This window comes from Cherax quadricarinatus, chromosome 27 (genome assembly GCF_038502225.1).
Source record: "Cherax quadricarinatus isolate ZL_2023a chromosome 27, ASM3850222v1, whole genome shotgun sequence".
In the NCBI taxonomy this organism is placed as follows: Eukaryota; Metazoa; Arthropoda; class Malacostraca; order Decapoda; family Parastacidae; genus Cherax; species Cherax quadricarinatus.
The window spans coordinates 15,336,734-15,352,275 of record NC_091318.1 but is presented as its reverse complement, the minus strand read 5'-3'; the positions used below and the strand labels follow the sequence as shown (position 1 = coordinate 15,352,275).

Here is a 15,542-nt window from a genome sequence, read left to right as displayed (position 1 = left end):
AAAGTGGGTTATAATAAGCGTGTATGCACCTGGAGAAGAGAGAAGTGTAGATGAGAGAGAGAGATTTTGGGAAATGTTGAGTGAATGCGTGGGGAGTTTTGAATCAAGTGTGAGAGTAATGGTGGTTGGGGATTTCAATGCTAAAGTGGGTAAAAATGTTATATAATGGAGTAGTAGGTAAATTTGGGGTGCCAGGGGTAAATGTAAATGGGGAGCCTTTAATTGAGCTATGTGTAGAAAGAGATTTGGTATTAAGTAATACATATTTTATGAAAAAGAGGATAAATAAATATACAAGGTATGATGTAGCACGTAATGAAAGTAGTTTATTAGATTATGTATTGGTGGATAAAAGGTTGATGGGTAGGCTCCAGGATGTACATGTTTATAGAGGGGCAACTGATATATCGGATCATTATTTAGTTGTAGCTACAGTTAGAGTTAGAGGTAGATGGGAAAAGAGGAAGGTGGCAACAACAAGTAAGAGGGAGGTGAAAGTGTATAAACTAAGGGAGGAGGAAGTTCGGGTGAGATATAAGCGTCTATTGGCAGAAAGGTGGGCTAGTGCAAAGATGAGTAGTGGGGGGGTTGAAGAGGGTTGGAATAGTTTTAAAAATGCAGTATTAGAATGTGGGGCAGAAGTTTGTGGTTATAGGAGGGTGGGGGCAGGAGGAAAGAGGAGTGATTGGTGGAATGATGAAGTAAAGGGTGTGATAAAAGAGAAAAAGGTAGCTTATGAGAGGTTTTTACAAAGCAGAAGTGTTATAAGAAGAGCAGAGTATATGGAGAGTAAAAGAAAGGTAAAGAGAGTGGTGAGAGAGTGCAAAAGGAGAGCAGATGATAGAGTGGGAGAGGCACTGTCAAAAAATTTTAATGAAAATAAGAAAAAATTTTGGAGTGAGTTAAACAAGTTAAGAAAGCCTAGGGAAAGTATGGATTTGTCAGTTAAAAACAGAATAGGGGAGTTAGTAGATGGGGAGATGGAGGTATTAGGTAGATGGTGAGAATATTTTGAGGAACTTTTAAATGTTAAGGAAGAAAGAGAGGCAGTAATTTCATGCACTGGTCAGGGAGGTATACCATCTTTTAGGAGTGAAGAAGAGCAGAATGTAAGTGTGGTGGAGGTACGTGAGGCATTACGTACAATGAAAGGGGTTAAAGCAGCTGGAACTGATGGGATCATGACAGAAATGTTAAAAGCAGGGGGGGATATAGTGTTGGAGTGGTTGGTACTTTTGTTCAATAAATGTATGAAAGAGGGGAAGGTACCTAGGGATTGGCAGAGAGCATGTATAGTCCCTTTATATAAAGGGAAAGGGGACAAAAGAGATTGTAAAAATTATAGAGGAATAAGTTTACTGAGTGTACCAGGAAAAGTGTATGGTAGGGTTATAACTGAAAGAATTAGAGGTAAGACAGAATGTAGGATTGCGGATGAGCAAGGAGGTTTCAGAGTGGGTAGGGGATGTGTAGATCAAGTGTTTACATTGAAGCATATATGTGAACAGTATTTAGATAAAGGTAGGGAAGTTTTTATTGCATTTATGGATTTAGAAAAGGCATATGATAGAGTGGATAGAGGAGCAATGTGGCAGATGTTGCAAGTATATGGAATAGGTGGTAAGTTATTAAATGCTGTAAAGAGTTTTTATGAGGATAGTGAGGCTCAGGTTAGGGTGTGTAGAAGAGAGGGAGACTACTTCCCGGTAAAAGTAGGTCTTAGACAGGGATGTGTAATGTCACCATGGTTGTTTAATATATTTATAGATGGGGTTGTAAAGGAAGTAAATGCTAGGGTGTTCGGGAGAGGGGTGGGATTAAATTTTGGGGAATCAAATTCAAAATGGGAATTGACACAGTTACTTTTTGCTGATGATACTGTGCTTATGGGAGATTCTAAGGAAAAATTGCAAAGGTTAGTGGATGAGTTTGGGAATGTGTGTAAAGGTAGAAAGTTGAAAGTGAACATAGAAAAGAGTAAGGTGATGAGGGTATCAAATGATTTAGATAAAGAAAAATTGGATATCAAATTGGGGAGGAGGAGTATGGAAGAAGTGAATGTTTTCAGATACTTGGGAGTTGACGTGTCGGCGGATGGATTTATGAAGGATGAGGTTAATCATAGAATTGATGAGGGAAAAAAGGTGAGTGGTGCATTGAGGTATATGTGGAGTCAAAAAACGTTATCTATGGAGGCAAAGAAGGGAATGTATGAAAGTATAGTAGTACCAACACTCTTATATGGGTGTGAAGCTTGGGTGGTAAATGCAGCAGCGAGGAGACGGTTGGAGGCAGTGGAGATGTCCTGTTTAAGGGCAATGTGTGGTGTAAATATTATGCAGAAAATTCGGAGTGTGAAAATTAGGAAAAGGTGTGGAGTTAATAAAAGCATTAGTCAGAGGGCAGAAGAGGGGTTGTTGAGGTGGTTTGGTCATTTAGAGAGAATGGATCAAAGTAGAATGACATGGAAAGCATATAAATCTATAGGGGAAAGAAGGCGGGGTAGGGGTCGTCCTCGAAAGGGTTGGAGAGAGGGGGTAAAGGAGGTTTTGTGGGCAAGGGGCTTGGACTTCCAGCAAGCGTGCGTGAGCGTGTTAGATAGGAGTGAATGGAGACGAATGGTACTTGGGACCTGACGACCTGTTGGAGTGTGAGCAGGGTAATATTTAGTGAAGGGATTCAGGGAAACCGGTTATTTTCATATAGTCGGACTTGAGTCCTGGAAATGGGAAGTACAATGCCTGCACTTTAAAGGAGGGGTTTGGGATATTTGCAGTTTGAAGGGATATGTTGTGTGTCTTTATATGTGTATGCTCCTAAACTGTTGTATTCCGAGCACCTCTGCAAAACAGTGATAATGTGCGAGTGTGGTGAAAGTGTTGAATGATGATGAAAGTATTTTCTTTTTGGTGATTTTCTTTCTTTTTTGGGTCACCCTGCCTCGGTGAGAGACGGCCGACTTGTTGAATATATATATATATATATATATATATATATATATATATATATATATATATATATATATATATATATATATATATTCATATATATATATATATATATATATATATATATATATATATATATATATATATATATATATATATATATATATATATATATATATATATGTGTGTGTGTGTGTGTGTGTGTGTGTGTGTATGTATGGATGCCTCTGTTGTTGATGGATTAATAAAGCCTCTAGTGGGCGAAATGTTTCGACAATAAAGGTACCTCATTGTCTGTTTGGTCCAGATGTTTAATAATCCAAAAAGATGGGTCAGAACCAACAAAACACACGCCTAACAAATATCTGCATTTTTTAAATATACTGAGGTAGAACATTTAGTTATTATTATAGTGATCGTTATTTATGGCATGGTAATACATATCCCGCCCTCCTGCTACGTCACGTCATGCACTTCCGCCACCCCAACCGCAGGCCACTGACTTTTTGCACCAATCTATATTGTATGTGTTTCTGGGTTTGTTTACAATCACGGACACAAAGTTGATGGATCATTGTAAAAACCAACACCCCAGGAGGATACCAAGAGTGCTTGATTGTTTCCTCTTTGCTGGTTTTGTCGGTGATCCTCGATCAAGTGGCCGCGTCTCAGGTCAGCTCGCCTGAACTTGAAAATAAATAATACAGGAGTAAAGAATTGTTAAAGTATAAATAAAAGTAACAGTAAATGTAAATTGGATGTTTACCTGGAGAGAGTTCCGGGGGTCAACGCCCCCGCGGCCCGGTCTGTGACCAGGCCTCCTGGTGGATCAGAGCCTGATCAACCAGGCTGTTACTGCTGGCTGCACGCAATCCAACGTACGAGCCACAGCCCGGCTGTAAAATTTGCCTGTCATCTTATGTGTTTATGAGACCGAAAGGAAAGTTCAACTATCCTGTCAGTGCAAAGCGTGTGACAGGTTTGTGTGTAATGTTTGCACGTCAGTGTTTCTGTGTATTGTTTGCACATCTTGCAACACAACACGTAGAAACAATAAATATAGTGTTTGAGTCATTCATTAAACTGTTTTAATTTCTTTTGAGGCAAACACAATGAGAAAGTTGCAAGGTGAATACACATACGAGAGAAGACCTCTTCGTGCATATTCAGGTCATATACTGAAGAAAGAAGCTAAAAAAACAAGGATAATATAGGTGGCCTCGTGTTTTACTATACATTAATGTTGTTTGTTGCGGAGCGCAGCTGTACTGTCACGACAGTAGTAAGGAAGACTTCGGAACATATAAGAACAAAGCACAACAACACTGGGTCTGAATCTGAATTACATTCATGATGTACAGAAAGTCACAAAATGAGAAAAGAAAAGATGAAATAAAATAATTTTAAGTAAAAGAAATACACTTATTGGGAAGACAAACGAGAAAGACATGAAAATGAAGACAGATATAACAATGCAACAACGGTACATCAGTATCAAATAATCTTTTCAGTTATCACATGAAGGCTCAGCATCTTCCCAGCATCTTGGGCGTTGCCATGACACTTGAACCTTCCTGTCACCAGAACTAGAATCTTCTTGAGTTTTTGTAACACCAGCATCTCCTCTACGCAATATAGTGCCATACCCGTTATCCCCGGCCCGTATATGGCCCCGGCCCGGCAGGACCATACTATCCTGAGGGTGGTGTACCAGCTCTTGGGGCACTGTACATGGGAGTCAATGTTGGCTAACTGTAATTGAAACTGATGCGGGGTATGTGTAAAGTGTGTCACTTGCGCAGAATTTCAGTGGTAAATGTTAGTTAGAGGCGACCTGCAGCTAATCAGTGTTAAGTCACAGATGACTTGGGACTTATCAGTGGCAGTTATCAATCGTTTATTTGATGATAAACATTTATATATTGACATACAAAAGAGGAATGGTAAGAATAACGATGTGATAATATATGATACTACTCATGATGTAATGATGTGAACAAATAGTTAGTTGGTGCTTGACTGATTAATAATAATGTCTGTAATAATGTTGGTAGAATTACCTACAATAAAAGGATGCATGTGCAACTGATGCGACACAGCTCCTGGAAAGCGAAACGTTACTACAATAAAAATGTCGCATTACTTACACATGTGTCTCCTTACTTAATAATGGTGTAAGTTGTAAGACTAGAATAACATCGTCATTAGTTAGAATCAGAGAAGAAAAAAATTATGAGGATGATACAGTTGCCGAGGGAAGAATACAATAAAATTCTAACCGGCTTCATGAAATCACGGAAAATGCAAATGCAAATAGAGGATGAAGTATGTAGAGATGATAAATAGGACTCAGTGTAGGGCAGCTAATTCGGGACTAAACGAAGATGACAGTGAGAAATGTCGGAAGATAATCATATACAATATTGTTTTTGTTGAGTATTTTTAGTTGAAAAACGTGGATCGTGACTATAGTGATATGGGAAAAACAGATTGTCTTCCTTTAAAAGATTTTGCAAAGAATATGAACAATATTCCGTCTGGATATATGTAAAGATTCCTTGTTTGTGTGAGTGCATGAGCTAGCTGTTTGAGGGAAGATAGAAAGAAGGAGTTTCTAAAAATGTCTAGTTAAATTTCATTGTTTTCACAACATTATACACACATCTAAGTTTGTAAAATGTACTTGACATATACAGCATTTCCGGCAGAAAATTTTAGGCAAGCCTTAGCAAAGATTAATTAAAGAAAATGCTAATATGCCTGTTATATGTGACATTCGGTCAAGCTTGAGGATGGAAAAGAAATTTCTCTAGGGATATCGGGAATAAACTGTTGGTTATGTAGATATTGTAAGGAAACAGATCAAATTAATTTGCAGCTGGGACACGTTTTTAGATAAAAGTGTCGCCAAGCACAGGATGATTCTCTTGTTCTCTCTAGGCTGGAATATTGCTGTGCACTAACTACCCCCTTCAAGTCAGGCGAAATTGCTGACCTGGAGAATGTACAAAGAACTTTTACGGCACACATACGTACTATAAAGCACCTAAATTACTGGGAACGGTTGAAATCTCTTGATTTGTATTCCCTGGAACGCAGACAAGAGAGATACATGATAATATACACTTAGAAAACCCTAGGGGGATCAGTACCAAACTTGCAAAATAATGAATGATTCCTTGTTGACATTTCTAAAGCAGTTCTTATATATGCCTCTTTATATGCTAATAAAATAACGTGTTTATGTGCGCTTTTTTCTAGTAGCTGGTGTGTATTACATGAGTGAAGGTAACGTGAGAGTGCAGTTAAGCATTACCTTTTTTTTTGCGATCACTAACAGCGCAATTAGCGGACGGAGGATCGAATATCCACCATTCTTTTGTAATATGACGGTGAAATATAGTTAGTGTAGGTAAGATGCACCCAGGCCAACGTACACGACAGAAACCAGGCCAGTTAACATGGTAGAGACCAGGTCAACATACATTGCAGAGGCCAGGTCAACGTACATGGCAAAGGCCAGGGCCATCGTGCATGGCAAAGGACAAGCTAGCAGGAAGGTTGAGTGGTTTGAGAGTGAGGTCCTCACTTAACCAGTGACACCCTCCTGTCCTGTGTCGTCCCCAGACATGTTGCAGTGTACAATGTTTTACTCAGTACCTGAGGCAGTGAACCCCTGCAGCAGTGATCGAAGTGCTGGGCAATACTGTGACGGAGACGAGGTGAGGGAGGGAGAACAGGGTGGAGGAGGTGAGGGACAGAGAACAAGGTGAAGGAGGAAGAACAAGGTAAAGGTGAGGAAGAGCAAGGTTAGGGAGGGAGAACAAAGTGAGGGAGGGAGAACAAGGTGAAGGAGGAAGAACAACGTGAAGGTGAGGGAGGGAGAACAAAGTGAAGGAGGAAGAACAAGATGGAAGAGGTGAGGGAGAACAAGGTGAGGGATGAAGAACAAGGTGAAGGAGAGGATGAAGAACAAGGTGAAGGAGAGGATAAAGAACAAGGTGGAGGAGAGAATGAAGAACAAGGTGAAGTAGAGGATAAGAACAAGGTGAAGGAAGGGAAACGGAATTAGCTCATTGATTTTGTTGTAAAGCGGGGGCCCGTCTGGCGCCTGGAGTTTATGTAGGTGGTGTTGATAGTGCTCAGGTGGTGCTCAGATGGTGTTCAGGTGGTGTTGCTGGTGCTCAGGTGTTGTTGCTGGTGCTCAGGTGGTGTTCAAATGGTGTTGGTAGTGCTCAAGTGGCGTTCAGGTGATGATGGTGGTGGTGGTGCTCAAGTGGTGTTCAGTTGGTTTTGGTGGTGCTCAGGTGGTGTTGGTGGTGCTCAGGTGGTTCTTACGTGATGTTGGTGGTGCTCAGGTAATGGTGGCGTTCAGATGGTTCTCAGGTGGTGCCTTATTTCGTACTTACTCTAAATTTTATTATTATTATTATTATTATTATTATTATTATTATTATTATTATTATTATTATATTATTGTCATCATCATCATCGTCATTATCATCATAGGGAAGCACTAAATCCAAAGAAGGTGAGGACAGCTTCAGTTCCTTAAATCAAAAACCTCTGCCCAGCATCAAGGCACATTCCCTTGACCATCCCCTCTAGAAAGTCAAGAGCCTCTAGCCAGCATCAAGGTACGCTACCTTGATGATCAGCCCTTCGAGAATGAGAGTCAAATGCCAAGAATTTGTTAACGCTGTGTAATTCATCACATTCATATTAGAAAAACTGTACAAAGCCAAGAACTTGTCTCGTGCACCACAGTATTTGAAAACAATGTATCATGTAGATATCAATTATTATTGTTATTATTATTATTATTATTATTATTATTATTATTATTATTATTATTGTTGTTGTTGTTGTTGTTGTTGTTGTTGTTATATTAAGAGAAAGAACGTGTGTTGCAGGATGGGTAACCCGGTACAGGACCCAGCGTTCAACGTCATCCCCAAGAACTCCACCTGCTTCATTATCTGGCGGGTCGAGGTCAGTTTCGCTCTTCCTCGACGTTCTCTTCTACACACTCATGTTCTCTCTTCCACTACGTTTTCCTCTGGTGGCTTCCTGTGTCACGGCCTCCTCTCCCACCTCATCTTCCCCACTCCTTCATCCCCAACGCCTATGTATTACTAGTGGCTTAATGTTTTATTTCAGCTCATTATTCTTCGAAGTTTATAAACAGAAGAATTATCATATTATCCGGTATATAAGGCGCGCCTTCTTTCTCACAAAAAGTCTTGGAAAATCAGCGTGCACATTATATGCTCAAGATCAGGGTCAAGAGTAGGGTTATGCCTTAGCGTAAAGTAAGAGGGTAATTAACCCTTGACTATTATTACCGATTTATCGTTATGATATTTTTGTCGTGCGCCTTATATGCTGGAAAATAAGGTAATCTACGTCCACTGTAGGTTCTTTCAGAGTGAAGTTTAATACATTTCAGGCTAAAAAGTTGTGTAGTTTTAAAAATAGGTTAGATAAATACATGAGTGGGTGTGGGTGGGTGTGAGTTGGACCTGACTAGCTTGTGCTGCTGGGTCTGGTGCCGTGCTCCATCCTTGAGTGGAGGTGTCAGCATAGTTGCTGAATAGTTGTTGAATTTCCCTATTGCATTGAGAGTAAAGACAACTCACTGTGCCATTCATTCAATTTTAAAGTAAAGTTGAGCAAATTAGATTTGAGTAAAGTACAAGTTCTCTTGATTTTCAAAGTGTTGTTTATTCAGATGAGTATTTTCTTGTGTGAGTTTCCTTGCTTACAGTGTGTCCTGTCAATTTTTAATTACTTATGCAGAATAGTTAAGCATTTTCTTCCCATTTAAGTTCACTGTGTCGTGTGTTCCTCAGTTACCTTTTCTTTAGTTTCTCTAAATTCTTGTTGTACATTTTGCAAATATGTCTCAAGTCTTCTCAAGCGATGCCTCAGCACATGCTGCTAGTACAACCATTGATGCATCAGTTCACAATTCGAGTAATCCTGTATCAAATAATAGACACACTCAGACTTCTAGTCTGCGTAATTTCAGTCGTGATCCGTATGATGTTATGCCATTGTTCAATAGTAACCCAGACAACCTAGAAGGTTGGTTTACTGCTGTTCAAGCCAGAGCTAATGCTTCAGTTGATGGTCTTCCATCAGAGAATTGCTTAATCAGTATCGGAAAGGAGAGTCTAGCCCGTTCTCCAGCCACCTCACATGTGTTCAACTTAATTCATATGAAGGACTTTCAAGATCTAACCAGGTGGTAAGATTATGAACAGTTAATTCGTAACTATCTTGAACCGGTGCGAGAAACCGATCCTTTTGTCGTTCTCAAAGAACTAGTTTGCACAGCTCTGAGGCCAGAGGAGTCATTAAATGAGTTTGCCCTTCGTCTAAATAACCTTATGTCCTCATTCGTTAGAGCGGGTCAAACTTCCAAGTACCTTAAAGATAGTGATAAACCAGCCCTTGAAGGGTTTGCTAAATTAGCAGCATTCGGAGTTATCAAACAACTAATGCCACCGACATCTATGTATGTGTACAATTCTAGTCCTCTAAATGCTACTATGGGACCGCTCGCAGCTCTCATCCATGTACAAAATTTGTGTCCCGAGGGAACCTTCCCTTATCGAAAGTCTACGCCAACCACTTTGTCTACTCCTGTACTTCCTCTAGTTTGTGCTACTACCAAAACTCCCAACCTTAATCGCTCGCGTCCATCATCCAAAGCTAGTGTTAACAGCCATCATTCCCGTAGCACCCGTAGTATGTACAGTACCCACAGTCAAAGAACTTGCTACAATTGTGGTTTCCGTGGCCATATTGTAATTAACTGTCCTGATAGTCACCCTAAGAGGCGTCGTACTGATGAGTACCAGTCAGATCTTCCCTACTGTACTTATCATAGAATACATGGACATGACACATCTGAGTGCAATGCTCTCTACAACCTTCAGTACTCTAGATCTTTCCGTGGCCGTTCCAACCGCAGAGCCAGGAGAGGAAACAGACGTCGTGGTTCTCAAACTAACCAGAACCAGGCTCATTCTTCCAATTCGGGGGAATCCGAGTGCCCCAGTCTACTCGTCCAGTCGTGACAGTAGGTGATAATGAGTACACCATCCCAGTTCAAAATTCCTATGAAGCCTTAGCCAGTCTTGAGAATGACAACCCTGCTGCTTATATTGCTTCACACGTCTCTGACGTAGAGGAATTTGGGGATGAAGTAGAAAATGCCTTCTCCGATGACAACCCACCTTTCTGCTTGCACATAACTCCTAACAAAACGATAGGTCCTTTGGTACAAGCTTCTATCCATAATGCTCCCGTTCATGTGTTCATGGACTCTGGTGCACAAGTTAATATCATCAGATCTAGCTTGTTTAAAGAGAAGCAGTTACGACGTGTCCTCCTCGTTGAACCAACTACTGTAACCTCCCTTAGTGGAGTAGCTGGTTCCCTTCTGCGTGTCCGGGGTCAGACTTCGCTCACCTTTACTATCCAAGGTAGAGACTTTACTGCTGCTTTTCTTGTTGTTGACCAGATTACTTTCCCTGATGACCTTCTACTGGGATTTGCTTCCATGCGAGACTTACGCATTGTGCTCGACCCTTACCGATGGCATGCCCAAATTGACGACTTGATCATTCCATTTTGGGATTACCAGCTTGGATCAGAAATCTGCCATACTGCCACAGAGTACGATGTACGGATTAAGTCCTTACAAGCCAATGCATTTTCCAGTAGCGTACCCAAGCGGTCAGGCACTAGTAACGCTGTCACTCCCATCTGTGTTCCACCAACACCTTCAGATATGCAAGATAGTGTATTGCCTCAAGTGTCCGAGGACGCTCAGACTGCTTTGAGTGCTCAGCCTATCCCTGCAATGTCTGCTAGTCCAAGTAGTAGTTTCTCCACAGGGGACACCTTGTCGGAAAACGATTACTTGAAACTAGTAATGCCATCTCTTGTTGATGTCACATGCCATCTGCAGAAAGACGTCTCTGTTGCAGCTAGTGCTCTCACTAGAGTGTCTGTTGTTGTTCCTAGTGTTCCAGATGGTGATAGCGTCCTAGTTGACAGTGATTCCTGCAAGGTCAAGGGTTTATTTGTTGAACCTTCCTTACACGTTGTAGGAGACAGTAAGATCCATTTATTCCTTGCTAACACGTTGGGTCACAGTGTTCGTCTCAGAGCAAATACCAATCTTGTTGACCTGGTTCACTATCCTTACCCTGTTCAAGTACAGGATGACGTGCCACCTGACCAGTGGGTTGGTGCTATTTCAACAGTTGAGACCTCATCCACTCCACTGGATCAATCCATTCCACCAGTTGAGGAGAAAGACTTAGCTCCCACTGACTTCCCAGACGAAGTCAAGCATTTGTTGACTCTGTTAAACAAACGTCGTAAAGCCATTGCCTTACCAGGTTAGAAGATGGGTATAACGAACTTATTGTCCCATCGTATTCCACTTGAACCTGGTACTATACCTATCTATATACCTGCATACAGAATGCCTCATTCCCAAGTTGCTGTCACAGAGGAATTGATCAATCAAATGCTCGATGATGGAGTTATTGCACCTAGTAATTCATCCTGGAATGCGCCCTTGATCCTAGTGCCTAAGAAGGACGGTACTTGGCGCCCGGTGATTGACTTTAGGAAGTTAAATGTGAAAACTATTCCAGATCGTTTCCCACTTCCTGTGCTAGGTGATCTTTTATGCAATATCGGAGATAACAAAGTCTTCTCGACCCTGGACTTGTTACAAGGGTTTTGGCAAGTCCCTCTTCACGAGGACAGCCAAGAGTTAACCACATTCTCTACTCCCACAGGTCATTATCACTTCCTTCGAATGGCTTTTGGATTACGATCCTCTCCTATCACGTTCTCTAGACTCATGACCAATATCTTTAGAGGTCTTATAGGTAAAGCACTTATGGTGTACTTAGATGACGTAATCGTCATGTCTGAAGATGTGGATACACATCTGAAAAGACTTGATATAGTACTTGGTAAGCTTGAAGAAGCCAATTTAAAGATCAAACTGTCTAAATGTCAATTTTTCAGATCAGAAATTAAGTTTCTTGGTCACGTAGTCACTCCTAGAGGGGTTACAACTGATCAAAGTAAAGTAACGGCAGTACTAAATTTTCCATCCCCCAAAACTGCTGATGCTGTAAGATCCTTTGTGGGTCTAGCAGGTTTCTACAGATCTTTCATTGCTAATTTTTCTTCAATAGCAGCTCCTCTAACTGAATTGCTTAAGAAAGATGCTCCTTTCGTTTGGACCTTCCATCAAGAAAGAGCATTCCAGACACTAAAAGAAAAGCTAACGTCCGCTCCCATTTTGAAATTCCCAGATTTTTCTAAGCCCTTCTGTTTGACAACTGATGCTAGTTCAATTGGCATAGGTGCTGTACTAGCTCAGAAGACTGATGGCAAGTACAACGCAGTTGCATTTGCTAGCCGAGTTCTTATGAAGGCTGAACGCAATTATACAGTAATGGAGCAAGAAGCTTTAGCAATAGTATGGTCTTTGAAGCACTTCCGAGACATTATTTACCAGTACCCTGTTCATGTCTTGACAGACCATGCACCTCTGATACCTTTATTCCAGAACAAACAACCTACTGGAAGGTTAGCCAGATGTACCTTGACTATCCAAGAGTTCAATCCCACTTTTGAGCATTTACCTGGCAAGTCAAATGTAGTCGCAGATGCTTTATCGCGACACGTTAGTGTAGTTATTGCAGATCCTCCATTTACTGCAGAGGATGTAAAGAATGCCCAAAGAACAGATCCCATGTGGTCTGGTGTGATTCGATTCCTGCTCCAGGAAGATCTTATTCTGACTGTGAAGCCACCAGCACCCATCAGTGACTTTGTAATGAGCCAAGAATTACTGTATCGAACAGCCGAGTTGGGTACTCCAAGCAGAAGAGTTTACCAGTTAGTAATTCCACAGACTCTAGGGAATGTAGCTCTACAGCTAGTTCATGATGCACCAGGTGTTGCACACCCTGGTATAGATCATTCTGTGAAACAAGCCAGAATGAAGTACTTTTGGCCACGTATGGCAACTGACATTTCAGAGTATGTTAAGTAATGTAGTGTTTGTATGCAACATAAAGGAAATGTCAATGGTCCTAATCCAATCTAAGTGTACCCAACCACTAGCGAACTGTGGGAAAGAGTTGCCTTTGATTTGTTAACTAATTTTAAATGTTCCCTCCAAGGCAACAAACATCTGTGTGTTATGGTAGACCATTTCACCAGATATTGTGAGTTAGTTCCTATTGCAGATAAGACTGCTGAGACAGTAGCTAAAGCATTTAAAGAACGCATTATCTGCAGGCATACCACCCCTAAGTCTTTAGTAACAGATAATGGAAATGAATTCTGTAATGAGATTCTTGAAAATTTGTGTACTTTGTACAAGATCTCTAAATCCACCATTGTTCCTCATCATCCTGCAAGCAATGGGTTAGCTGAACGAACCAATAAGAAAGTACTTGATGTCTTGAGAGCCACTATCAACCTCAATAGTGAAACTTGGGATGAAGTTATACCAGATGTTCAATGTGCCATAAATTCTGCTTACAATGCTTCCATAGATGATACTCCACATTATGCATTGTACGGTGTAGACAAGCGTTTACCCTATGAGTTGTTATATTCCACTCTGAAACCCAATTACAACCCTAATGATTTCGTAGCAACTCGTACAAGCATGGCTCAGAGTGTTTTTAGAAGAATCCGTGAAACACTTCATAAATCAACAGCAGAATTTACTAGAGTTACTAATAGCCGTGCTAAACCATCAAAAGTTAAAGTAGGTTCAAGAGTAATGCTGACAAATTTCAACAAAACATCCGAAATGCCTAAGCTCGATCAAAAGTTTGTTGGCCCTTATCGAGTTGTAGAACATATCTCTGTCAATAAGTATAAGGTTAGAGAAATTAGTACTGGTAAGTACAAAGAATCGCATTTAGATCATATGAAGTTAGTATGCGATGTTGATGATATTGCTACCCAGACTAATGTGACAGATGCTGAAAATCCTCTTGACTCTGTACCCTCTACCTCAAATACTCAGTCAGATATTCAACCTGAATGTCATTACTCCTTGCGTACTCGACAAGTAATGAGAAACCCACAAGTATCTTTTGTAGATACTCGTTCAGATCTCCCTCAGTCAAGACATGTGTTAGCCATTGCAGAGGAATTCGATCCTCCCAGAGATGATAACCATTCTGCATATGTAAACCTCACCCTCGCAGAATTGGGTTTAAATGTACATAGCCTGTATAATTAGATGTCCAAGATGAAGGAAATTGTCAACTGTGTGCTTTGTTATTAACTGATCAGTTTTTTTTTTTTTCGTGTTCACGTTCCCTCCGTATTCTGAGAATTTGAGAGTAATGATCTGAGTGCTCACTAGATGCCTTTGCTGTTAATTTCACCTTGTATATATATATATATATATATATATATATATATATATATATATATATATATATATATATATATATATATATATATATTTATTTATTTATTTCCTCAGAATCCGTAGAGTACATGAATACAGATCGATCGATCAATTCCATCCATATTGTACAATGATTTGTTCTTATAAGTTGTAATGCATTACAATGAAACTCGTTACGCTAAAAGTGATTACGTTAACACCCATTACGTAAAACTCATTATGTTAACATTCATTATGATACCATCCATTAGTTCTAAGTTATATATGATTTGTTATTGTATAGAATCAGCCCAGAGCCACCTGCCTGTTCAGCCTATAGCATAGTAGTGCATGTCGAGACGACATACGTAACATGACCGAGCTGTCAGCATAGTTGCTGATCCTCCTTTACATGTGTTGCATGCATAGATTAGATGAGCATTATAGTACCATCCATGTGCTTTATATAGAAGATCCCTAGTAGGCCGAGTGACTGTATGACGTCACGGGATACAGCATGAGTCAGTGAGACGAGCTGCCTCCTTCTCACTCGACGGACCACCTATGAACAGGCAAGAACACGGCAGGCCTGGGCTCCCACCTCTCATCACAGTCTGACAATACATAGTGTTACCATCCAACAAGTGTGTCTACCTTCAACCCTCTTATCTCCTTACCGAACCCCCCTACGACAGAGGTGACCAGACTGGGTGGGTTATTGGTTTAATCCAGCATGGGTCAGTAGGCCTGTTGCAGTGTTCCTTCTTTCTTATGTTCTTATGTTTTTATAACATTCTGTGTGTTATAATTACTGGAATAATTCACGAAGGTTATGAAGTAACCCTTCCACATGTTGTATATAGAAATATATATGATAAATATTTAGTTTTAAGTATAAAAAAATAATAGTATGTAGGTTCCTAAAATATTTATGGCAATATAAGCTTGAGTGAATGTTAGTTACCTTGCAGTTACATGATCTCCTTGTCAGTCTTCCCAACTGGTGCTCCTTTGAATCTTCCTGGGTACAGGAGTTACTGTATTTATGTGCGTTCTCTGTCAGTACACTTTGGTGTGTGTATATGTGTTTGTGTGTGTGCTCACCTATATGTAGTTGCAGGGGTCGATTTGAG

At 40.5% G+C, this 15,542-nt stretch overlaps 1 protein-coding gene across 2 annotated transcripts in view; it reads left to right on the top strand.

Moving 5' to 3' along the window:
• Positions 1 to 15,542, top strand: part of LOC128691192 (villin-1) — a 165,975-nt gene that overhangs the window by 50,110 nt on the left and 100,323 nt on the right. For both annotated transcript variants that reach the window (XM_053780050.2, XM_053780051.2), the window contains one exon: positions 7,862 to 7,940. In XM_053780050.2, the coding sequence (XP_053636025.2) occupies positions 7,862 to 7,940 (79 nt within the window). The remainder of the gene's footprint in view (positions 1 to 7,861; positions 7,941 to 15,542) is intronic.